Source organism: Callionymus lyra, chromosome 14, assembly GCF_982586985.1.
Source record: "Callionymus lyra chromosome 14, fCalLyr1.hap1.1, whole genome shotgun sequence".
NCBI lineage: Eukaryota > Metazoa > Chordata > Actinopteri > Syngnathiformes > Callionymidae > Callionymus > Callionymus lyra.
Genome location: NC_141831.1, coordinates 22,227,886 through 22,255,322, shown reverse-complemented (window position 1 = coordinate 22,255,322; position 27,437 = coordinate 22,227,886). Strand labels below are relative to the sequence as shown.

At 38.0% G+C, this 27,437-nt stretch overlaps 1 protein-coding gene across 1 annotated transcript in view; it reads right to left on the bottom strand.

Moving 5' to 3' along the window:
- Nucleotides 1-4,588: 4,588 nt before the first annotated feature.
- The window catches only part of zbtb16a (zinc finger and BTB domain containing 16a), a 129,595-nt gene continuing 106,746 nt past the window's right edge, over nt 4,589-27,437 (bottom strand). Inside the window, exons 5-7 of the mRNA XM_087807125.1 lie at nt 19,624-19,794; nt 9,927-10,097; nt 4,589-4,844 (exon numbers count right to left, since the gene is read on the bottom strand). Of these exons, the coding sequence (XP_087663251.1) occupies nt 4,615-4,844; nt 9,927-10,097; nt 19,624-19,794 (572 nt within the window). The 3' untranslated portion in view covers nt 4,589-4,614. The remainder of the gene's footprint in view (nt 4,845-9,926; nt 10,098-19,623; nt 19,795-27,437) is intronic.

Sequence of the window (27,437 nt, the reverse complement as noted above, 5' to 3'; positions counted from 1 at the left end):
TTTTGAGCCGTTACATACGTATACGGTGGGGCTTAATTTTTCCCTTTTTACGGATTAAATCTCCTGTCCAAATAAAAAAAAATTAATGTTTAAGTTGATATCGTGAGCTATAATGATGCTATTGTTCAAGATAACTAAAACACAGTGTAGGAAACTTACCCACAATAATTGATGAAAATATTGGAGGATGTCGATTTACGGTAGTCTGTTAGCACGTGCTAGTTTAAGCATTAAAAAAATGAAAACATAATAATACAATTACTTTATTATAATGATACAAATACTCTTATAGAAGTGATGGTTAACATTGAAGTTAGTTCGGCCCGTGACTGAGACAGTGATCAGTATGTTTATAATTTTTGTTTTAAGTTTGACACCATTTTGTAATGAGCTTAAAAGACGACAAGAAGGACGTGCAGCATTAATTCTTTTATTTTTATTTTTTTCACACTCCATCAGAGAACACTGAAATGTTACAAAGAGATGCGTCTGATTCTACATGGGAAGAAACAAAAAACAAAACAAAAAAAAACAACCTCTATTACAGACGGTGGCTATAGATTGGTGGCACAGCTCAACAGGAAACGCCACAGGAAAAATAATCGCACAATGTCGCTGGAAAAGACAAAGGACCTTTGCAAAGCTCTAATGCAAATTTTTTTTTTTCTTTTTTTTAAACTCATAACAATAAGAGAACAAAAATAAAAATAATAATTGGGCACCTTCTAAGATTAGGCTAAGATTAGGTGCTGAGGTAGACAAAAACTATAACAATTCAAATCATAATATATATATATAAAAAAAACCACTATTTTCTCAATACAGAGCAACGGGACTGGCACTTGTGCTGTCACGACAATGGAGGGGAGAAGTAACACACACACGCCAGGGAAAAGACAAGAGAGAAAAAAGCTTACATAAAAATGCTTTGTTATGCTTGGTCCGACAGAGCGATTGGTCCTCAGTGCTAATATAAAAAATACGACGTCTTGGTGCTTTTATTACTGAAAACAGTTTTTTAGTCTAGACCTCGATGGCACATGCGTTTGAGAAACACTGCATGAAATGGCTACTTTGTTCTAGAAACACCACACCGAAAACACAGAGTGCCAGCTCCAGGGATGCCATGATTTCTCTCTCTTTAAGCATCCAGAATGCATCCAAAGAAAATAAAAAGTACTTTATAAAAAATGAGCAAAAAAAGCAGAAGGGCGTTACCCCAGTGCTCACCTACGACGTGGAGGTTTTTTTCAATTTAAAGGAAATTTATAGTATAAAGTTCTCGGCAGCAAACCTGTTGCCGACAAAAAACAACCCGTCCCCCTCCCTCCCCCCGTCCCGGAAAAAAATTGTTTTCTACTTGTCTGGATTCCAGAAATGTGCCCGAATTACTGCCAATCACAGAGTCCTGCATTCTAGACGATGCAGAATCTTGGCCGTCCGAATACATCAGAGTTTTCATTACCGAAAAAATGACTCGTCTATTCAAAACCAGAAACTGAGCGTCATGACATCCCCAGCGTGCTAAAGACACCATATTTTAATCATCTTCTGAAAATACAGAAAACTAAGCAGATATAGATGGATATTTTTGTTGAACAACTTCCATTTTTAGGCACAAAGATAGTACAGAAACATCGGAGAACACTGAGGGAAGAACTATATCAATGCCAATGTATATATATATCTTTTTTTTTTTAAACATAGAGAAAAAACAGTGGCATAGAATATAATTTTATTTTTCTGATCTGATTAGTGCATTTTCCCCAATAATACCCAAACACACACGCATAGTTACACACGCTTGGACGCACTCGTACACCCGCAATAGTAGAAAACATTCAGAGGACGATGATAGGAATACACGTGATCGTTGCATCGTGGCGGTACAGACGGAGCCGTGTTGGGTTTATTGTCGAGGGTGGATTTTAACACGAGGGCGGGGAAAAAAAGAAGCCCCCTCAGCTCACAGTGTTTGAGAATAAAATGGCAAGACACCACGGGACATGCCATCCCTTCTTTTTTCAAGTACAAAAACAAAAAATGTCGACAGTCAAGTTTGATTGAAAAAGTGAATGACAAGTACTAACAAGTTAGGCAGCTTCTTCTCTGCCGTCCCATATTTTATCATCTTTTTTTTTTCTTCTTCTTATTGGATCTTTGTCACACACAGAGAATTGAAAAAAAATGGTGGCGGGATAGATCGAGTCCTTCACCTATAATGCATTTGACATCCAGAAAAGCAACACTTATTATTACAACACACACATTATTTTGTCCAACAATATCAAAGAGGAGCAAGGCCAAAAAACGATTCACACCCAAAGAAAATGACAGGTAATAGTAATAATAATAAAAAAAGAAATACAAATAGTTGTGCCCTGCTTTAACCCTCCACAAATGGAAAAAGGACTGACACTGAATACAAAAATATCACAATTTTTTGATATCAAACTGCCGTTATTGGCTTTTGTTCAGAATTTCTCAGAGAGAATCTTTTTATTCTTTTTTTTTTTCTAACTTTTGATTGCAGTTCCAATTGTCCATCGCACTCTGCAAAAACAAAAAAAACCTGTCCCTGGGTTCAGCATGTTTTTGATGAACCATCTTTTTTTATTTTTTTTATTAATCAAATTACAAAACTACAACTCTATTCACATATTTTCAAGTTTAAACTGTTTAAACCCTCTTAGAAAACGCTTCCTCTCGTCCTCCTGCTTCACTTAAGGCTTCAAAACTGCACTCGGAATTTTTTTTTGTAATCCAGGGGAGACTTTAGAAGAAGGATAAACCTGTCAATCATCTTATCCGCCACTACTACTTTAGTTATTTTATACACATTTCGCTCCATAAAACAATCATAAATCAACTTTATTTTGCAAAATAAAAAAATATGAGATGACTTAGCAATGATACATAAAACACCTAAAAAAAAAAAAAAAACTTAGAGGTAGCTTTTACAACAAATAAACCAAACTTTACGGCTCCTTATCAAGCGGTTAATAATACCAAGTTTGGTAACATGTAATGCACGAAAAGAAATTTCACAACATTTAGAAGAAAAAACAACAAATCTCTCCCACCGTGGCACTTTTTTTTTTTTTTCTTCCGCGAACACATTGCTTCATCTCACTGTGCTATGCATCTTTTTTTTTTTTCGACACACTCAAAAAAACATGAGACAGAAGGGATAAAAAGTACACGAGCAACATGAGGTCACAACAAAAAAACAAACAACCAACGAGGTAATTCAAGTACGATGTGTTGAGCTCTCGCTCAAGGTCAATAATAATAAGCAACAGAAGAGATGAAAGCGACGAAAAAAAACAAAAGAAAAACAAGTTCGTTCTTCCAACTTGTTTCGCCTCCGTCACTGCGGATAAGTAAAACGCTTTAGATATGTGTGACACAGTGACGGGCGGCGGTTTTTTTTTTTCATCGTTAATTTTCAAGCAGGTCGCGACTTGAGACGAATAGCGGTTTTATCCTTCTTTCACATTCAGTTTTTCACATATGACGCCATCTTTTTTTTCATTTTCGCTAGTGTTTCCAGCACAGCCGAAGGCTCACATTCTCCACTTGCAGATCCTCCGACCCCCTAGATAAACGTCCCCCGTGTTTCGTAATGAAAGATGCGATCACAAGTGTTAGTGTGCGATAATAAAGGCTACAAATAAAAAGATGTTAAAAGCGGAAGATTGATATGTTCCAGAGTGAGTTATGAGTCATGATTATATACCTTGTTCTAACAGAGACTGTTGTCGTGATTTTGTTTTGTTCCGTGCAATCAAGCCATGATTAACAATAAACGCTGAGCTGGATAAAATAAAAATAAAGATTAATCGAGAAACGAATGCATAACAATTGAGGCCGATGGTGCCTCAACAGGTGATTAAACCGCCAACACAGAACCAGGAAGACTAGTGAGAAAAGTGGGGAGACGTGGAAAAGCAGCAGTAATATTCCCTTCCCCCCGAACTACTACCCTTCCGGCAGAGTTTTTCGTGCTTAACTCTGTCCAGTTGTATCTACTGCATAAGAGCATGAACACGCTCAGGATTTGGATTCTCAAGAGCTGTCGTGATCTGGAAAATATACAACTTGGAAACTGAACTTTTCTTCTAAAGTTTGTCGTTTGAAACTAATAATTCTGAGGTGCAAAATGAACTTACTTACTTAACTAAAAGTAATGGATTCTTAACCATTTTTTAAATCGACGTTTCAAAAGTACCTCCCGCGTTGCTAGCTGGTTAGCGACGCGCTAATAAGACAGCCCTTGAGAATCCGCCCTCACACACCATCGGCAGCATTTGACGGTCACTTCCTTGCAAAACTGGTTTTTCGGTAGTTTGGCGTGAAAATGACCTGACTTTGACGCGGATGTAGTGATAAGACCCGGTAAATCCGAACAAAGATGAGAATCTCCTCCAAGTCATTTTTTGTGTGTGTGTTACTCACGAAATAAACACAAAACCTTCTTACGTTTTGAGTCTCTTGTTATTGACATTCCTTTTATCGACTGCTCTCCTCCACATCCTCCTTCTTCCCTCCGTTACATTCTCCTCGCCCTCTGACCCCTCACCCCCCCCTGCCCCCCCGGGACCACCTGGGCTCTCAGACGTAGCACAGGTACAGGTAGGTCTTCTCTATGCGCCAGTCTGGCGGCACGTCTTCGGGCTTGTGGCCCTTCATGTGCTTCTGCATGGCGGACAGGCTGGGGCAGTACTCCAGGCAGATGGTGCATTGGTAGGGCGAGGCGCCGTTGTGGGTGCGCAGGTGCTTGATCATGGCGGAGTAGTCCCTGGACCGCTGGTGGCACAGCTTGCACTCGAATGGCTTCTCACCTAAAGGACGGCAGACAGTCGTTACGGAGCCACCTCCAACATTTGTGAGCAGAAAACCAAAAACAAGACGATGGCTAGAAGCTTCAGAATCACCAGGAACTCTTTCATTCCTTTAAGAGGAAAGAATATTGTTGAATATCGTCATTTCATTTGCATTATACAACGTTGGCAATAAAAGTTTTCTGATTCTGATTCTGAAATTGAGGAGAATGAAGTCAAACGGCAAAACAAGATGTTTGAGGAAGTGGTCGTCTGAGTGCGTCGACCTTGATCTGCACTTAGCTCGCAATGATTCCACTTTGTCTCAAAGTCGATAAACAGACAGTTACACGAATACAAGCGTCTGTACTGCGATGAAACTGCAATTCTTCACCGTCCACTCCTGACATTTCTCCAGTCCATTGCATCACTTTTGGAGGTTAAAATATTTTCTGTCTCCTTTTTTTAAATTCTTCACTATACATGTGCTTAACCCTTGTATTATCTCAGGGTCAAGGTGACCCAAAGGCCTGAGAACAACTGTGTTTGTGTCATCCCTTGTGTTGTCTATAGTTTGAGTATGTACATATAGATAGATAAACTTATATATTAGATATGGCTATTGATTATTACAATTACACATTGTTAGAAAGTTAGGAGTTTAACTGCACTGACAATAGTTTGTTATTTAAAAGTTATTCATTTCATAAATGATTAAACATATAATTATGTAACCTTTTGAATCTTTTGTTTTCGTGTACATTTTTTATTATTAAGAAATAGTTACTCTGGAGATTCTAAATAAACCAAAACAAATGTACTTATTATAGGATTAACTTCCTATATTCTCTTACTATTGAACTTGTCTACATACATGAACTAGTTTCATTCTGGAAATTCAAAGATAATTATTCAACTTTAATCGACAGAATTGCATTTTATACTATGAATCGTGCTTTAAATATTCAAAAACTGACCATGTTTAAGAAGAACAATCGGCTCTTACGTTATTAACTGTTGCAGTGCATTATGGGACTCGAAGAATGATTAAATAGCTAATATAATCTTTCTTTAACTTTCTTCTTCCTGACACATAAATCTAGACTTGTTCAATATACATTTACACAACAACACCCTACAAAAGTAAGTAATAACGGGATAATAAACTGGATCCATCACCAGCTTCGGCGTAATTCAAATGCCAGTGTTTTGCACTTTGATAATATCGCTGCTGCCTTCAATACTTTGTTTGTTTGTCTGCACCAGGCGCCGGTGTTGTGTGCGGTGCATATATACGACAAAATTGTTGTGATATTTATTGCCATCCGTGCATCACAGTCCCCTCCACGCATGACCCCGACCATTTTCATCAGCTATGATAGCGCCGAGCCCGGCCAGGAAAATTGCACAGTTCTGTGGAAAAAAGGCGGCAGAATTGCTCCGGCTGGGGTCGCGCGAGGGAAAAGCCGCCAGACGCTTGGCAAGGAGGTAAACAAATCAGCAGTTTAACCAGATTAGTATCTAAAACACTTGGTATGTAAAGCTGCGAAAATACCCACGAAATGTCTGAAGGAAAAGACGAGTGAATGACTTCAGACGGATGTGAGACTGTAGAAAACATCAGATGGATGATGATTCAGAAGCTGCTCGTGTCGCAACATTAAACCTGAGAAACGGCTGAAATACTGACTATATCTACAACGTTATCTTTGCACAGCATTGTATCATCTCTCAACAACCTGCAAATAATCCAATATACTCTACAGTAGTAACATCTCTATTTGAATCTACAACTACAATTAAAGGCTGATTTATTTAAAAACTAAATTCCATAATTACGTGTATCTTTCATGTCAATCTGGAGCTCAACCTTCTTCTACTCTTAATAACATGTTGCATTTAATATAGTACATAAAGAAGTTTCTTCCTTAAATATTGTGAATATTTTCTTTGCCAAAATCTTCCTTTTATGGTTCTGAACCAGACTTGATGGTTATAATTGGATACAAATAAATCAATAATAAAGTAAAGTAAGTGATTTTAATTTGATTTATTATTATCATTATATTTATTATTAATTACATTCTATTTAAATTAATTTGATGGTTAAAGGGCTTTGTGACCCTGGTCTAGAAAGGCGCTTTTCAAATAACCTTTACTTTAATAAATAATAAACATTCTTTAATAAAATTCTGGATCATTTTTTTAAATTTAAAACTGTAACACTGAGATATTCATTATTTTACGATTCTTTAAATAAGTATGGAATAGAATTTTGACCATATTTACGTCAAAAAAGAAATGCATAAGTACATATGCAGTGGTGGAGGTTGTTTTCCTTGACCCAGAGACTACACAAGGGATACCACAAACACATTTGTTTTCAGGCCTTCGGGTCACCTTGACCTTGAGATAACCCTTGTGTTAATTACAATATTATTACCTACTATTACCTATTATTAATAACTCGTGTTTTACGTAATTTATCTATTTCTTCCACATTGTCTGATTCATACAATATGAACACTTTCCAAGATCTTTAAAAAAAGAATGAAAAGTAATAATTTATCAGTGAAAACAACTGAGCCGCGAGTCCTTGGCAACAAAAAAGAAGGGCTGATGTGTTAATGTTTCATTCGACCGCCTGATCAACTCATCACAGAAACATTAGAGGGGGGATCTGGTGGCGGCGTGTGCGCCCCTGCAGGTGTCATAAATCAAAGTGCACCTCCGCTCTCAGCTGTGGGGGGGCTCTAATATTCAAGAGGCCCATTTCAATTCAGCAACAGCCGCCCCGCTAAATGCGCTAATGATTTGAGTGATGGCGGCGAATAATCCACCGGCGCTCCAGTCGGCAGACGCAAATTAGACATGTAAATGCTGACCTTTAGCAATGGCATTTGAAATGAGCTGTCGGAAGTGATCTGGCCGCGGCGCTCGCCGTCACCTTTCAGCTGGAGCGACGTGTTCGCCCGAGACGGGGGGACGACTCCCGCTCTCTCCCCCCTCGGTTAACCTTGACCTCGGCTCCGGGGGGCTGGGCTCTCGACTACCGGTCATATTCATAAGTAATAATGCAGTGGATAAGCCGACTGTAAGCAAGGTCGCCTCATATACAACCGGCTTGGTGATGAATTGCAAATAGGCTGTCGGTATTGATCCGCCATTGGCATTTGGGATGTGTGGAGAGATGGGGGGCGTCAGGGTTAGGTTGCCAATGTCGATGATTCATCAAGCGGCTCTCTTTTGTGCGAGGTGGCCTTTGACGGTGAGCTTGTCACCTGCTCTTGTTATCTGCTGTTGCTCCACGGCTTAACGTGGAGCCCCCCCCCCCGCCCGCCACAAAAGGGGAAAGGGTGGAAAGGAGGGAAGCCAATTATTGGACAGGCTGCCTTGATAGTGTGGCTTAACAGCTGGCTTATTGAATAGGAGATGTGCGCACACTCGGTGTGAGTCCGTGTGTGCGTTCAAAGACAGACAAGTCGCGACAAAAAAAAAACTGCCGCCATTGTCGCTCAGTTGGTTCGTAATCGGCACTTATTCTCCAGAGTCGCCGTGTCAACATCTTTATGTGACTCTAAGTATACTGGGATCAATATGAAGTCTTTGAGAAATGCTACTGCGTCAGTATTACAGCAGCAAATATATTCATCTGGCCGGGGAATACCTCTTCAACCCTCAGTATTAGAGTATGATGGATACTTGGATACACCTTCAACTCATCTTTAAGTTTGATATTCTTCCTTATTAATTGGGCGCAAGGAGATTTTTACTTTATATATAATATTACGGTAAATATATATAGGTCGTCCCTATACAGCACTTAAGACTCACAAGGTGCTTATCTTTTAAAAAAATACAGCCTAAATGTAAACTAATGCACGGTATGCTAACAGATGCACTTTAAATAATCTTTTTACAGCTAGCAGAGGTAAAAAATAAACAATAATAATTTGGAAAAACTTCAACAATTCTGATAGTTTGAACTAAATCATTGTCCAACCCATATGTTTAATTTAATTTAAGAAATAGATTGTGCGTTTTGTCCAGCCTAGGAACCAGATTTTATTTAATTTGGCCTCTTTGTTCAGTTGGATTTGACACCACTGAATTAAAATGTCTACATCAGGGGTTTTTCACTCATTTTATTTTTAAAATAAACTCGACATAAACGAACGTCTTGACGTGTCATGAGCCACGAGCTAATTTTATTTTAGAGAAAATACCATATTTTTGTAAAAACCAAACCAATTCCAGACAGTAACAATTAATACCACACATTGGTATTATTTCTCTGCCTAATGGACCAGTACCATTCCCTGGACTTTGTTGGAGTTGGGGACCAATGCCCTACATGGTCAGGATAAATAAAACTTTGTATATAAATAAATACAAATGATTTTGCAATACAATGTTTTATTATTTTAATAATATTGGGGCTATATTTTCTTTACAATAATTAGATCAAGCATCCGGGTACTTTTTGTTGCTTTAAATGGCATATTTATAAATGCTTGGAGTTGATATTGTTTTTATTTCTGGAAACTTTATACATAATATATATATAAAAAAAATGCTAATAATTGTGTTGTTGCAACATTCATTGTATCTAAAAGAAGATTTATTTGTTTTTTTATTAATTTATTTAATTTATGTAAAACATGCACAGACAAAAACTACTTTATATATATATATATATATATATATATATATATATATATAAAAATGAAATATTAGCATTTAAATGTGGTGTAAAAATCTAACACAAAACATTATCAAAAATATCAAAAAAGCTAGTTCTTGCTTATTTAAAATACTTGAATCACTAATTATATCAGTATAAAGACGTGAAAACTACTTATAAAATAGAATTACATTTCAGTTAATCTATTAAATGAATGAAGAAAGAGATCAGATCATACAAAAATGGGTCACAGCTTCACACTGATTCATGAGAACCAGATCAATGAAAAAATGGCCCATCATGCCTCAATTTGCACTTGTCTTAATTTATTTTATTTGACCATATCAACTGTTTTAAAAAAATAGTCAGTATTAGGACTAGACTAGATAAAGGGGTGTGTGATTGTGTGTCAGTGGTACCTGTGTGCACACGGTAGTGGGTCTCCAGCTGGTGCTTGAGGCTGAACTTCTTCCCGCAGCCGTTACATTCATAGGGCTTCTCCCCGGTGTGGATGCGCTTGTGGCCCTTCAGCGTGCTCTCGTCCCGGAAGCAGCTCCCGCAGAACTCGCACTCGTACGGATGGTCCCCGGCTGAAACATGGACACACAAGGTTGACTTCAACAGATCATGTGACAGCGTTGACAGCATCAACACGTTGATATGAATGTACAGTTTTAAACATCAGTTGAGCGTCATTGTCACCGCAGTTGAAAACATATATTTTACTCTCCATCCCGGCATCAAGGCCTGGTCGCGTCAAGACCGGCAGTTAAATGTTGAAATTGTTGATCCTGTTCTGCAAATATTCTTCATGGCTTTGCTGCTTTTGTGTGTATCCACAAATAATTACATCCTGTCAGAGCTGCTCCCAGCCACGAGGCTTGTTATTGACCACACTGTCCTCTCCCGGAACACTTATGGATACTGTGATGAATGTGTCGTCGGTGGGCGTTAGGTCACTCTTTTTGCTTCACTATACTATTTAAAGAGTGACGTCTGAATTATGGGGAACAGATCAGGACTAAGTGATTTTTTTTCCCGCACCATTTTTAGATCTGACTAAATATGTTTCTCTTCCTAACATTGATACCACATGTTGCTTGATGAAATTAGATTGTTTTATTCATTTATTTTTCCGGTCATATCTCCAGAAACAAACCTTAATAATAGCAGTCAGCCATCACAATGCTACAGTTAGCATAGCTAATGAATACATTGTTAGCTATTTGCTAGCTGCTTCACAAAACGTAATTAAACATTTTTAAAATGTGGGATATTTTTAGCAGATCTTTGGATGGAATTATGAAGTTTTATTTATTATTAGGTTAAAGATTAGCATTTTTTCCCCAACTTAAAAAAATAATTAGTGAGGCATTTCTTTATTTGTTATTTACCGGATTAAGAGCAAATATTGTCTGGCTTTGTTCTAGCTAATGTAATATTTTAAACTTAATTAATATGTCGCTAACATTTAAAACATTTTAATGATAAAGGTTTATGATGGATTGCATTTATAAAATAAAGATTAAATCCCAGAATTTCACTTTTTCTATAACCATCCAACAACTGCTTTTACAGGTATTCATCTAACAGAAAATGAAGAAACAAGGAAAGTGTAACGACTGAATAATTATTATATAATAAGCTATGAAAAGCTATTTACTGAAGGAGATTTCACCAGTAATGATAAATAATGTAATCATTTATTATTTCTTTTGACTTTACGCAAGAACTTTTTTATTTAACTTTTAATTTTCATCTTTCTCGGTGAAAAGGTCAAGCTAAATAATTTAATTTGGTCAATTTCATCACCATTTTATTTTCCATTGTTGTGACTCAACACAGTTTCTGTCCAAACCTCTTATTATTTCTTTTCTTTCAGAGCTTATAAACCTCAATTACTATTCAGTGAGCACCTGTGCTATTATTTATTTCGCTGATGCGGTGAATCACCGCAGACTTGAACTTGTAACATTTGAAATGATTAATTTGTAGCGCTATGATTTATTGATGGAATAGTAGATATGGCGAGCAGCTCATTTGAAAACACAATTCTCTACCGAGTCATCTCATGGTCCAACCTTGTTTTTACTAATCGTGACGCTGCTCGAAACCAATTGGTTTTGCACTTAACGTCAATAAATCAGCCTCTGTGTCGTGAGAATACATTCTTCTGAAGGTTGTTCCACGGATGACAACAGAACTGATCGCTGGATAAAGTGTGCCAACAATGTGTAAAAATGTACGCTCATTTACAGACATATTTCTTCCAGCGTGTGACATATTCTTGGCAACCCTGGCAGCGAGCTAAATGACAACAGACATCACACTCGGCTGGTCAGCAGCCAGCTCCCACGTTCCCATGGGGAGGCTGTAATGGATATTCAGATATCACTGATCAGGATATTATGATTTGATAGCGGCTCTCGCCGTCATCCCGACCACTAATCACCGTGTTTGACGAGGAGCTGCTCTTTGCATCGTTTGCTTTCACCCCCTCCTGTTACACTCTCCGGCAGAGCAGCGGATATTTATTAATGTATTTCCCTTTCCATTGCTGCAGGTTTAAGCCACCATCAATGACCTATGCCTTTCATTATCTGCCTGTCCAAGGCGCGACGTGCCGGCGAATAAATTGCATTTGTGCGGCAGCCGTCGCCGCTGAGAGACAGTTTGAGTTCCATCCCGCATGTTTTATTTAAGGTTCAGGTCTGTTTACATACAGTATGTATGGGCTGCTCAGTTATTTAGGGAGACAGGGGCGATGCAAAAGGAATAAAAGATGGATACACTTTAAATGCTGATCACATTTCAGATCCATGCAAGAGTTTCAGTGCCTCGTGGTATTGGACTGTTTCCCATTAAACGGGAGCTTTGATGAGTGTGTGTGTGTGTGGAGACGGGAGGAAACAGGAGTGTGTGTACGGCGTTAAGGGGGGGGTGGGTAAAAATCAATAAAAGTGACAGTCTTTATTTGTCTGCATGAAGTTATCAGTGGCTCCTGCTGTAAGACATTGTGCTCTTTCTAGCGTTTCAGCCGCGGCAGAGATCACAATCCATCACGGCGCTCGGTGGGCTCGCAGGATGCGGCGGGAATAATAAGTGAGCCGATGTTCACCTGACTTTAATTAGGGCCTGTGATCAGACCAGTGGGTGGGTCGCTAATATGCAGAGGAGACCGACGGGCGATGATTTATGGGCCTCGTCCCACGTCTGGCACTGATTTGCCCACAGATAAGTTAATTTTCAAGGAATGAATATATGATCAACGAGCCATTCATGCCAATACCTTGGATTTTGAAGTGTGTTTACACTCATCATGGCCCTGATTTATTCCTCTGGTACAGCCAGGATAAATACAAATAAGACGATGAATGACTTGGTAGCAATGAACACATAATAGCACACATGCTAGTAGGACTTTGATTGTACAAGTTTCAATGTCGCACGGGCAGCAAAGAGGCCTAAACTTTTCTCTGGTCTGAATTATCTCCACCAACTTTTATTTTGAAAAACCATCTTCCTCAAGGCTTCCTCTCAGTGGGACTTGCCTGAAACAACTATGTCTTCAACAGGTAAAGTAAGGTAAGGTCATGATGATGTTTAAGGACCTGACGAAGGCCAGGGAAAGAAGAATTGACTCAAGGTATTGGACTTGAGTATTGGTATCAGGTAGATCATGTTGATGAGGCTTCATGAAACCACTGGTGAGGTATCATGATACAGTGTCTTCTCTTAGTTAGAAAATGATGCGACATTTTGGCAAAGATTTTAAAACAAATCTATTCATCTATCCATCTTGTGGCCTTTCAACAATGAAGACACATTATCATGACACCTCATCAGCTGTTTCATGAAGCCTCATCAACACATCACTAGTATCCATACATGAGGTACTTTAACTCTACCAACTGTTTGAGAAGCTTCAACCGACAGAAAGAAGAATACAATTCGCCACATTAGCATAGAAGCTACACATTCCAGAAACTAACTCTTGACGTCCCTTTCTTGCCAAGTGTCTTTGAACGCAGCACGGCTATTTCTTTCACTTTCACCACCAAACATTGTTACTTTGGTGTCTATTTCTTTAAGGGATCTTGGCATTTGGAATACCTGATCCCCAACCCTAGTCCTTCACAAAGGCTGTAAACCATAGTGAAGCACGTTCAACATCTTGACACGACCATGACGTATTTTTTAAGACGGTAGAAAATTACACATCTGAGCGACACTGGCAGTTACTACGATACATTTTTAGAGCAGCGTTTGTCTCTCAGGGCTTCTACAGCTTATGGCAAGTTCATTTCAAGACTTTAAACATTGTTTTTTACCATTTGAAATTCAATTTTAGACCAACTTGACAATCAATGTCAAAAAATTGATTGATTCTTAAGACTCTTACTTCATGTTTTAAGTTGATTTTTAAGAATATCCCTGAATTTACACCTTCCAAGAGCAAACACAGAAGTTGCTATATGGAGAAGAATGAAAAATGGCATCTACTGTTAGATCCGCTGTTAAGAATGCAGGTCAAATTGTATTCATTGATTCATTTTCTACCCCTTATCGGGGTCGCGGGGAGACTGGAGCCTATCCCGGTTTCATTGGGCGAAAGGCAGGGGACACCCTGGACAGGAAGCCAGCCTGTCGCAGGGCACCAGAAGCACAGACAACCATTCACACACACTCTCATACCTACAGTTCTCAATCAACCTCTGTATGTTTTTGGACTGTGGGAGGAAACCGGAGACCAATTTTAATATTTGAAACGTACAATCTTCCTCATCAAGGGTTCATTTTAAAGACTGAAGGCCCTTATTTCAGATCCATTATTTGATTGCCTCTTATAGAGAGGATATACAAAGGATCCCCTGCTTCTGTGTCATCAGCAACAGGTACATCGATGACGCACACATTCTATTTGGATTTCCTCCCATCATCCTCGCGGCGACGCTCACAGCGGGCACTTTTCTAAAACTAAACTGATGAAATAAACGCCTCGACAGCCGCCGTCTCCTCCCAGACCAGGGGGTGGGGGGGGGGGACAGTTCAGGTTTAACTGTCCGTCACAGCTCTGGCATCACCCTCTTTTATCAGAGTGGTCACGTGACCGACGGAGACACGGTGAGAGAGCACCCTAGGGTGGAATCACCACCTGCGTCTCCTCTCTTTTGTTTCCTTTGCGGCGTCCATAGGCTTGATGGGGGGGCGTGGGCGCCCGTGGGCACCAGGGGGGGCTGTTCATTATCCACAGTTGAGGCTGTAAATCAGCGGGCTTCATCAACGCCAGGACCAGAACTGATTTATTCCCTCACTCGCGCTCTCCCTGGCCGTCTCTCTATCAAATACAGCTGCGAACACAAAAAACGCCATGCCACAGCAGACAGCAAATTGGCTCAGAGTTAAAAACACACACACACACTTACACACACTCACACAGACGGGCGCACAACAACAGAATATTAATGAAGGTCTGTAGAGTGTAAAAGAGGAGAGAGAACACGCACAGCTGCCGCCACTATGTGCAGACACTGTGGATGGCTGAACCTAAAATACACTGTACACACACCAGCAACAAGCCAGTGCAGGGGCGGCTTTGAGGTGAGCGTGTGTCTGGCATGTTAAAAAGACGAGATCGCAGGTGGTTGGATGAGAATGAGAGAGCGGGGCACAGCCGGGGAGCGATGGTGAGATAAAGATGCTTGGAATAAACAACATTAAATCAGCTTTCTTTTTTTTTTTTCTTCTTTCCCTCTCTTCCGCCCCCGCCTTTAAATGGTGATCCAGTGTCAGAGCCTCCACGGCGAGGCTGCTTTTAGAAGATAAGGGAGCAGACAGGTAAAATGAAGAACACGTAATGAACGGCTATAAAACGCTTCCTGTAGCTTTTCTGTTGTCAGTTGATACAAGTGAGTAGTAATTTAACCAATAACCTGCTTGTATGTGAAAAAGCTTTCAGTGGGAAATGAGCTGAAACACGCCAAACATTTAAATGAGGCAGAAACATCAAGCAGACTTCTTGTTTCTTTGAATCCTCACCACAAACGGTAACTCTACAAATGATCTGCGCGAGCATGACCGACTGTTTTAGATCGTACAGCTCGTACTCAAGGCAGGTGCAATTTAGGAGATTTAGAAATATATTTGTAACAATCAAGTCCTACGTTGAGTTACCATGTAAGAAAGGAAACTCCGGACAAAATGTATATTTACCTAACAGGAAGTAGGACTTTAATATTGTCTTTTTATTCCTTGAAGCTAAAAGTTTCATGCAGGATATAAATTCAAAGTATACTTTCTTATATAAAAGCATTATTATCCTTATAATGCCTTTAGTTATTTTACAACACATATTTACATGAAAAAAATAGTAAATAGTTGGCTTTATTTTAATTTTGTGTTTCTTTATCATGTATGTACAAATAGAAAAATATTTATAAATATTTGAAATAAATTCATTTTTGTTTTGGTTACTACAAAGACACCGTTTCTTTAAGTGACATAAAAGAAAGGGTATTCTTCAAAGACTAGTAGAAGATCTCAATCCAATATTATATATTTGGAGGATTTACTAGGTGGACGGATAGTTGAAATAAACCACCCCATAACGCTTTCTTTGCTATATATTTTGATGATTAGAATGTAAATGATTTAAATCTTGTCGTCTCAATAAACCACCTGTAATAAAGGAATCCATGATGAGATAATATTCATTATGTATCAAATGTGTATCATGTTTTATACAGGGTTGGATTAATTTGCTTAATGTAAATGACACGTTACAATAATGATGATAATATTTGGATTTTCAGGTCAAATGCTTTATATAACCAGAATGTGTTAAAATACATGATACATGATTATTCGTATGGTGGCTCAGAAGATATTCTTCTCGACCAAAAGGTTCAACAAGTGTTTTATTAAATTGGTTTGTTGCTGGCTGTGACATCACCAACCCTCTGGCATGAGGTGCATTGTACATGTACATTGTACATTGTATATACAGGTATCCATTGTCCAACAGCTTAGTTGTTGTTGTGGTTCATTCAATATTGGACCTGACGGAACCAGAGCTGCAGAGCCTACATTTGTATGTGTTTATGTGAGTAATATTTGTATAATTTACAAATATTTAACCTTTGGATTGATAGTTATTTACTTACAAACAAACACCATGTTATATTATTACATAGGTGTGAAACAAGATGTGTTCCGACCTCTCCTCGCATCTCTGGTCGATTCAATCCGACACTTAAAGATCTGCTCGGTGACTATAGATTCTAATAAGAGGATCTTTAAGATGAATTTCATGAGCAAAGAGAAAACCAAAATAACCAAAGTGCATTTATGATATTAATCACAATTAATGCGGATTGTATTTCGGATGAACGAACACACAAAAATGAGATTTAAGAATAATTTTTGGTCAGCACACACAGCTCATGATGAAGACACGTGAAGGAGGAGACGAGCGGGGAAAGTGTATGAATCTGGGGCAGGCTGATTAGCTCGGTGCATTCAGAGCAGCGGTATCCAAAAAACAAAAACAAGTGCCGGCTTTGTTATGCCTGCGCTCATCAACACGGGTGTGAGTCGGATTCCTCGTAGGAACATGTGTGTATCTGAACTATCTCGGCTCGTTTGCGAGATTATCAACATCAAACGAGAAGGAACACCCTGTCTGCAACTTTTTTTTTGAAATTACAACCTATTTTTTAAAGCTGCTGACTTGATAATCCCCGACAAAAGCCTGCACATCATATCTTAAACGCTCATTGCGATGCACACACGAAGGCAGCATCTGTGCAGGTGGACTCGTGTCCTCCACGATGTCAGCGGGATGGAGACAGATGTGCGACGCTACTGTACAGACAGTCTCCACGCCGGCGTCACATACTAATGGTTGCCTCCGCCGACTTGTAAATAGGCCTGACTGCTCGCATCGCGCTGCCTTTCCTTTCAAATATTTATCCGTGAGCTGGTGAGCTAAATCGGCTCTGACAGTGAGACTGTTATTTAAGGTCGCAGACAGGCAGCTGAGCAAAAAGGAGAGAGCAGGAAGGAGAGGAAGGAGGAGGAGGAGGGGGAGAGCAGAGGGAAAAAAAAAAGAAGGAAAAAAGTATCCATCCTTTGCTGGTATCACAGACTTCATTTCCATGTGTTCATATTCTGTCATGGCTTATTTTCCCTCTGTCGAGTGTGTGTTCCTTCTCCGGCCTCAGCAGAGAGGAGCAACACAACAAAAAAAAGAAACTCTCTTTAAAACACTTCTTGAGGCGACTAGAATTCATTTCATGTTGACCTGAATTATTTTATTCAGCCGAGCAAGTCGCAATGTAGCCGGGCACAAACAGCATAATCCACCCCCATCACGTTTCCCAAAATAAAACACGGCTTTTTACTTACTGTAAGCACTATTTGTCCAAGATAATCCCTGTTCTGAAGCCAGTGAGTCCTCTCTTCACTTTTAAAGGCAGAGCTGGGTTTATTTTTTTCTACTTAAGCTCTTCTGATGCTCAAAATGTATCAAAGAAGAAGACATTTGTTTTCACAAAAATCTACTCTACTGCAGTATTCGACGTCAGTAAATTGCGGCTAAACTTGGGTGTCGTACAGCCTGGGGGCCACTTGGCACTTAAGATCTTTTCTGCTAAGAATAATATGTTTTAATTCTCATATACATGTTTACACATGTTTACTTCTCATATGGTCACATCTGATTTTATGACACTTTTATTTATTATTTTACCTTTTATTTATTACTTTTAAAATTATTTTTATATATCATCATGTTTTGCATTTGGCTTGACAACAAATCAAGATAAATAAACTTTAAAGTGATTTAAAATATATTTCATTACATCAGTTCATGTTGCTATAAATTCACTTTCAACTCAATATTTATTAATTAAATGTTATTCAAGATTTTAATGTTATTTTCTTTGCAATGTTTGTTCTAGAACTACCTGCACAATTATCTTTTTTTTAAATTTATACATGTCATAAAGCACATTGAAGAGCAGGCAGATAAAACAAACAGATACATTCTCTGTTTATTAATCAATACAACTAAATTAATATGAAATAAATACAATGACAGTTATTTAAGGTGTAGGTGGTCTCACTATATCGACAATTTGCTTGAACTTTTTAGGTTACATTTTTTTAATTAAATAATTATGGATGTAAAAACACTTTATATGCACTGATATCAATAGTGAACATATATTGCATTATTTCTATGAAAGAAAAGAGGTTTGTATTCAACAAAAACAAACAAAACTATTTTTTTTCTGAAAAAATAGAAATGTATGAATGCACTTAAAGTATTAAGGAGAAATGTCTTGAGTATTTATTTAAAATATAAGTAAATAATGATAATAATTGAGAACATTTCTTTATAAAAACTGTTTTATAGACCATATAAAACCTTCTATTAGACAAAGAAACATCTATACAGGACATGACTAATGACTCAAACATAAAGGAACATTTCAATGTTATTTAAAATCTTTCACTCATAAAAGCATGTTTAAAAAATGTGTCTTGATTTTAAGTTTGATTTTAAGTTTGAAGAATCTTAAATCCCCAGACAGACTACATTATATTCAGCAAGCTTTGTGTTAGCATGCTAGCTGTCTTTATGGCGAGGGATACAGCTGGTCAATAAGGGGTTAATAACTCCATGATAAAAAAAAAAGTCTGAAATTATATGTTTCACTGTTAAACATTTTAAGTAATTATTTTATTCGTAGGATTTACTGCCGCGAAACCAGTGATCTTATATTTGAGTGACCTTCTCCCCGACAATGTGTTCCGGCAGTTCTTAAGATCAGATATTTACACTTGACTTTCATCACCTCTCACTGATCTGACACCAGCTGAGAACAGATGAGCAGGAGCTTTGATATGAGTTCAATGAAAAATGGTGGAATCACGATGTGCACTCATAGTGATGGACGTGAACAGGAAAGACCTCGGTGCTCCAGGAAACTATCCCAGAGTTACAGGAGGCCAGTAGTTCCTGGTTGTGTTTCGATCATGCTGAAGAGGCTCACGAAAGGACTTCTTCCAAATACTGGTCTACATCTCAGAGACGGTGGTGCGTTCACTGACCTGTGTGCGAGCGGAGGTGGCGTTTGAGCGCAGTATGGCTCGGGAAAGTCCTGTTGCACTCGCTGCAGATGTAGCTGCGAACCCCGGCGTGGACCTCCATGTGCTGCTGCAGAGCCGTCTGGCCCTGGAAGCGCTTCCCGCACAGCAGGCAGAAGATGGCCATGTCGGAGCCTGCAACACAACAAGACCTTTAGACACCAGTCATGGCCACCATGATGCATTCGAGGGTCACAATAAAGACACATGTAGGAGGCTCTTGTAAGTTGAACATTACAACATATAGTTTATAGTCATCTTTCATTATAAGTCATTTATTAGAAAATGATAACGTCTTTTATAAATCTTCCTCACATTTTAATAATATCCGCCTGCATCACAAATTAAAATAAAATGGAGGGAAATAAAATGGCAAATACAGTAATAATAATAATAAAAACATCTTATTAATCCTTATTTTGTAATTTAAAAAAAAATGTGTTTGTTTCCAGACCTGGTTAAATGGGTAAATTAACAATTGATTATTTAATAATAATAATAATAACAATATTAAAAAAGAAAAGGGATATGGAAGACAAAGAATATGATTAAAATATAAAATCAGATAAACAAAAAATGAAAACACAACACATATAACAGATACAATTGTAAGACAAATACTTTTAAAGTGAAAATAAAACATTTTACAATTAAAAAATTTCCTATGTGTATTTAATTTGTTTTTAATCTATGAACATATTCATTTAATAAATAAACATTTTAATATACAGACTAGCGCTTAATTATAAAACCATGTTGTAGCTAAATCCTCCCGTACATATAAATATTTATGATATAAATAATAAAACAATGTAGTATAAATAACATATAACAAAAACAAACATAGAACAGATACAATATTTTAAAGATATTTTCTTTAGATTGTATGATAAACCAGTCATTTTTAACATCTAATAATATTTTAAAACATTTGAATTAAGAAAAGTAATATATGTGTTTAAAAAAAAGTTTAACAATTAAAAGAATAATCTTGTTTTCTTATAAATAAAGGGATACGTGTCCTTTTTTCCCCAGGCATAAACATTTCAAAAATATGATGGTGCTCCATTATAAAAGAATGTTGTGCCACATATTAATACTTGTTATCAGGCAGCATCTATGTTCGTTGCCACCGTCCCAGCCGGTGTCGTTTGTACTGGGACGCCGCAGCAGTAAACGCCTCACATCCCTCTCATTATTGCCTAAACTACAGTGCCGCGATAACTGCTGCGTACTTAGCAGCGTCAGAGTTCACAAACTGTGTCCTTGGAGGCTTAAGAAAACTATATTTACGGGATTAAAGGTGCTCACGATGCTCAGCCTCTCTGTGCAGACGGATAAAGATCTCCTATGCAATACTTCAATCGAATCTTGACTTCGGCAGCATTTTTCTCCAGCAGAGATAAGAACACACCGACGGGAGGAAAAAAATCACGACAGAGAAACAGACACACAAAGTTGGCACGCTCCCTTGAACACACTCCCTTCACACTTTTTCAATTACCAGGCTGGAGAAAACTCAGGGGAAGGACTGAGTGTTTGGAGCTCAGTTTCTATTTCATCAGTCAATAACACATCTTTGGGGCAAAGCTGACACTAATTTAAAAATCTATGAAGAGCAGCCCGCCTCGTGTTCATAACCACTGGAGGGGGAGGAGGGGTCTCCACGCCAGATCAATCACCGTCTTTACGCACTCACCTCACCAGAGAGGCGAGGATGCACCGGTGGAGGAGGAGGAGCCACGGTACAGAGAAGCTGCTGGAGATTGGGTTTTTGTAGAAAATGATGACGGAGATTTCAAGTGGGGGGAAAAAAGAACAACTCATTCCAGCGGAGAGAAACAAGTATCGAACAATCCATCGCTCTCTTTTTTGTGCAGAGGTAGATATAAGAAGCTTGATGATTGTTTTCTTGCGAGCTTGGCTTTGATAACTTTATTAAACACACAATTCCACTCATAGTCTGTGTTAAAAACAATGTTTAATTGATACTGGCTCAATCTAGTTCATTCTTTAATAGAACTTTCCCCAAAATATATTCACTTCTTTAATATAATATATACATTTTATATAGATAATATCAACTCAGATGGATTTTTATAAAAATACACAATTAAAACTAGAACACTTAATTGTTTTACAATTTTATAATTAATTATGATAAACATACTTTAATTTGCATCTCCAATTTAGCCTTTAATTTAAATTAATTCAACAGAGAAATAAAACATATGAATTTAGAGACTGAAAGTGAAATTCAATTCATTAATATTTTCCAAATAAATTATAAAAGATATATTGGATTAATTATTTATACCCTGTACTTTTTAAATAGTTTATTAGCAAACACAAGTTTGTATTCATACATCCATAACTAATACAAACAAATGAATTTATAAGGTACATATTTAATTAAATTATAAATGTTCTTACAATAAAATATGTTTAAATTATATTATTGTAATTATATCATATACATTTTATATTATTATTTAATTAAATCAAACTATCCTTAATCAAATAAAGAAAATAATCCCTGTAGTAATGTTTGATGCATTTTCATCATTTTATTCCCATCAACATGTTTTTGATATTAAACGGGTAAAAAGTAATGATCAGTATTTAATTCTCCTTCACATTTCATTATGAGTGAAAAGCTTCTTTAATGGAGCTCGGCCTCCCCGGGTGTATTTTTCTCATCTGTGCTCTTTTATCAATGAAGAGACTATTGATGAGGTCGATTCCTCCTGGAATCCCATTAGGGCCTCGAGTACTTAAGTAGCTTTGATTGACAAGAACGTCTTCCATTCACTTCAAATCTCCGTCTGGCTCTGTCTCGGCGTCTCTGATCCGCTCTGTCTCGTCTTCACTTCCTGTCGTCACCTCCTCACTTCCCAGGTAGAGGAACATGTCTCGGTGAAATAACCGAGGGAGTGAGTTAAAATCCGAAAAGGGGAGGAAGGGATTGGAAGTTCCAGAGGAATAATTAGTTGTGTGGGGGGGGGGTTTGGAATGTAAAAGGTTAGCTGACCTCTGACCTCAGGGCCTGGGCTTGGGTGTGGACATGCTTGAAATATAAAACCGCGACACTCAAACGTGCACAAAGGCTATTGGTCGACGGAGGCACCACATGAGACAAACTTTGAAGTTGCTGCGTAATCTAAACCAGCCTTAAAAAACAAACACTAGCAGAAACTGTATTTACTCATATCCTGGATGAAGCTAACAAAGGCTAACACACTCAAATATTGACCTTCCATCTATGTTTTTCACATCAACTTCATTAGAGACATACGTCAACTGTTGCAGTGCATTATGAGCCTGAATCATAGGAGTGAATTCATCATTGTTTTTAATAATCAACACCCAAACAGTTCATGAGGTTATTAAAAATAATTATTTATCAGGGATTGATTATTGAGTATTGCATTAAGTAACAACTGTAACATTTTTGCTTACAAGCAAAAATGAATTTAAAAATGAAAAGACATACAAAATAAAAAAAGAAATCCTTAATAAAATAACTTAAAATTCTCTGAAATATTTATAGTATTACTCACAAGGGCCGCATGAATACAATCAAGGGCCCCATGTCTTTAGTTAATGGTGCCACTAAATTTAATTTGAAATAAAACATTATAAAAATAAACATATAAAAATAATAAAAAAATAATATATATATATAATAAATATTTTGTGTTCGCTCATGTTTGAGTCAAAGAGAAATAAAAAATGTAATCCAGTACCACCTTAACATGTCAATAGCTATAATATATAATGATTTAATTTTATTTATCTTTATTTTCCAGCTGTCTTTTATTGTAATTATTTTATTTATCAAATATTAGATGAATTATAACATTGTATTAATAAGATTAATGGGCTAAAACAACAACAACAACAACATGTTGATATAAAACTATTCTAGGATGTTAAAAAGGAAGTGCGGTTAATGTTTTTGGTTTGTCAAGATATTTAATTGAATATAAATGCATTCTCATATCCTGCTGTCATAAAAAACAAATCTACACGCATTAGTTCAATGCCAGACTAATCTCAAGTTTGGCACAAACAACCGGTTCTCATGTCTTTACAACGAGGACTTTTAGAGAGACGGATAAAATAAATAAAAACCAGAAGTTAAAAAAAAACTGCATAAAAAGCAACAGCTGGACTTTTAAAGGCATTCTAGTGTTTCCCTCTGATTAGACTCGGAATGAAGTGGTACAGACTTCCCCGTCAGTGTGTTTGTGTCGTGGCAAGGTGACTAAGGGTGTTGTCAGCCGCTGATAGATGAATACAACCGTGAGGAGATAAAACAGGTGGGAGAAAAGTAGTTGACCCAGGAGGTCCATTACAGTGTAAAATTGAGTCGGCACAAAGTGACACGCTGAAGGAAGAGCTGCGAGTGTGGAGAAAGGGCTCAGACTCGCAGGCCTGTTTTAGGAATAATTTAGCTCCTCTAACCAGCTTTTCTCACTTTCCCTCGGCATCTATTTATAACGGGCCGGCGCAGTCTGTGGCTGCGGCAGAGCGGCCACTTTTTTTAATGGTCCAGGAGAAGCAGGACGGTTATTTAAGCTGCGGACCGACACGCTCGGTAATAGAGCCCCATTCTGCCCGAGAGCAGGGAAATAGTTCAAGGAACGGGGGAAAGCTGCTTTCTGGAGTATCGGGGCCAACATTCACTGGCCAAATACATTATGACCACCCGTCTTTGGCCCGAAGGATTTGTTCCCGTGCTCAATACCTATCAAAAATGGATGCAGGCCTCAGCAAACAAGTGAGTGAAGGCACCGAACTAGGGTTTAGCTTTACATGGGTTAGCATGAGCAGTGAAATAAAGTCTCCTTCAACATTGATAAGACCATAAATAACACAATTACGGAGATACAACTGAGCTCATAATACAAAAAACTAAAACACTGATATTTCCATGTTAAACTCTAATTAGAAGTCGCATTATGTTTGCTAAAATCCATTTAGACCTCTGTCTTTTCACCAAATATAATGATTCTACATTTGTTTTTCTATGACTCTAATGATGTTGTTTTTACATTTTTTGTGCACGGTTTACTTTAATTATCTCTGTTTGCTATCCTTTAACAAACAAAAGTTTCTTCCCCTGGAAATCGGTTGCGCCATCTCTGAATAATTGGAGACATCAATAACCATGGTTTCTTATCGTCTTTTAAACACTTTAAAGGTCACAAAATAAACATGAATCTACTTTTGGCCACATAAAAAGACTCTGTGAACCAGATTTAGCAACAGTTCTCGATGAACAGAAGTTAATTTGGAAAGCCAAAAATAAGTATGAGTTGAGACAAATTGATGCAGAAGCTAGTTTACTGAGGCGAGAACGCAAGTCTGTCATTGGACAGTTTTCGACACAAACCTGTTGAGAAATATAGTAAAATTAGCTCCCCCTCAAAAAAAAGAGATTAAAAGCCCTTTACTTAGACCGTCTTAAACGTCTGATAGACTTGACACCCCTGCAGAGGATCTTCCAGATGCTCTATTTAACACCATGATTAAAAAGAGGTGAAAAAAAACAAACCACACAAAGATGTGTTCTAAAAACACGCGCGGGTGACGTGCAGCAGATTTGTCACGGCTGGTTGCTCATTATAAACACAAAACTCCGCCTGAAGAGAAACTGAAAAGGGACATTTTTAGATGAGAGCAATTCGACTGCGACGCCACCGTGAGCACAAACACACACGCGATAGCTTTCCCCGTCAGAACACTTGTGGCTCTGCGGTCCGGACACTTGAACACGTCCTGGACGTGGCCTGCAATGCAGCAGAGGAAACAGAGGAACCTGGCGGAAGGTAATGAGGCGGCGAGCAGCGGGACCTGAGCGCGAGGTGTTCAATCACAGGCCATTACTGCAGCCCTCAACCTTTCACACCGCTCGCTCCTGTCAATAGCGATCCATACGACACTGTAGTTTATCAACGAGGGCCCGTACAGTGGCCCCCCGAAACGAGCGCGAGCGGCGGCGGCGGCGTCAAGGTCACCAAGTTGTTCCCAGCTGTAAAATTTTACTGTTTACTTCATCATGCTCATGGTTTTTATGGAGCAGCACTCGATAGTCACCAGTAAACAAAGTGGCCGTCTCTTCGATTAACAAGGTCTGAGGAGGTTCTATAAAGGCTATTAGGGGAACATCAATGCCGCACGCTTGGGCTCTAAATCTACATACCTGTTGAAAAATGAGTCGCACGCTTTTAAAAAAGCTACAAACTCAATGACGGAACGAGAACATTTGCTTTTCCAGAATAAAATGCAGTGTGAATACTGAATCTGCTGAATCTTAAGCTGAAATTCAGTATTGAATTACTATTCAAAGTAAAAATGTTTTGAAACAGTTGAAATTATGGCATCAAGGAAAAAGACTGACGTGAAAACGTTGAAATTAAGGGAAAAAGGTTGCGAAGAAAAACAGAAGAAGAAAAGGAAGAAGAATACAAATCAGGAAAAGAAGAAAAAAGTAGTAGAATTAGTATTAGAAATAGTCAAATTATTAATAGAGGTAGAAGAAGAAGTAGTAGAAGTAGTAGAAGTAGTAGTGGGAGTATAAGAAGTAGTAGAATTAGTAGTAGAAGTAGAATAAGTAGCAGTAGTAGCGAGATAGAAGAAGTAGTAGAACTAGTATTAGAAGTAGAAGAATTAGTAGTAGAAGTAGAAATGGAAGTAGAATTAGTATTAAAAGTAGTAGAAGTAGAAGAAGTAGAATTAGTATTAAAAATCAGTAGAAGAAATAGAAGTAGTAGAATTAGTAGTAGAAGTAGAAGAATAAGTAGTAGTAGCGGGAGTAAAAGAAGTAGTAGTAGAGGAAGAAGAATAAAAAGTAGTAGTGGGAGTACAAGAAGTAGTAGTAGTGAGAGTAGGTAAAATAGTAGTAGTGGGAGTAGAATAAGTAATCGTAGAAGAAGTAGTAGAATTAGTATTAAAAGTAGTAGAATTAGAAGTAGAAGTAGAAGAATAAGTATTAGTAGTAGTGGGAGTAGAATAAGTAGTAGTAGTAGTGGGAGTAGAATAAGTAGTAGTAGTGGGAGTAGAATAAGTAGTGGTACTGGGAGTTGAATAAGTAGTAGTAGTGTTAGTAGAAGAAGTAGTAGAATTAGTAGTAGAAGCAGTGGTAGAATTAGTATTAAAAGTAGTATAAATAGAATTAGAAGTAGAAGTAGAAGAATAATTAGTAGTAGTAGTGGTAGTAGAAGAAGTATTAGTACTGGGAGTAGAATAATTATTAGTAGTGGGAGTAGAATAAGTATTAGTAGTGGGTGTAGAAGAAGTAGTACTGGGAGTAGAAGAAGTATTAGCAGTGGGTGTAGAAGAAGTAGTACTGGGAGTAGAAGAAGTATTAGCAGTGGGAGTAGAAGAAGTATAAGTAGTGGGAGTATAATAAGTATAAGTAGTGGGAGTAGAAGAAGTATTAGTAGTGGGAGTAGAAGAAGTATTAGTAGTGGGAGTAGAAGAAGTAGTACTAAACACCCGTGATGAACAACTAGCTCCATTGAGAAAGCAGTGACAGTGAAACACCTCAGAGATGATCATCGATGCTGTCGTACGTTCAGTTCTGGCAAACAAGCATCATCATCATTAGTACGCAGTCGCCTTGAAAAGGTTGCGAAGCTGCTTCCATCGCAGTCCGGCGCCGCTTCACACATCTCTCTCCACCACCAACAAAAGAAGTGCCTTCTGTTATTTAACCACGGACAGACTTGAAAAGGTCAAACTCCCCGAACATCTTACTGTGACCTCAGTGT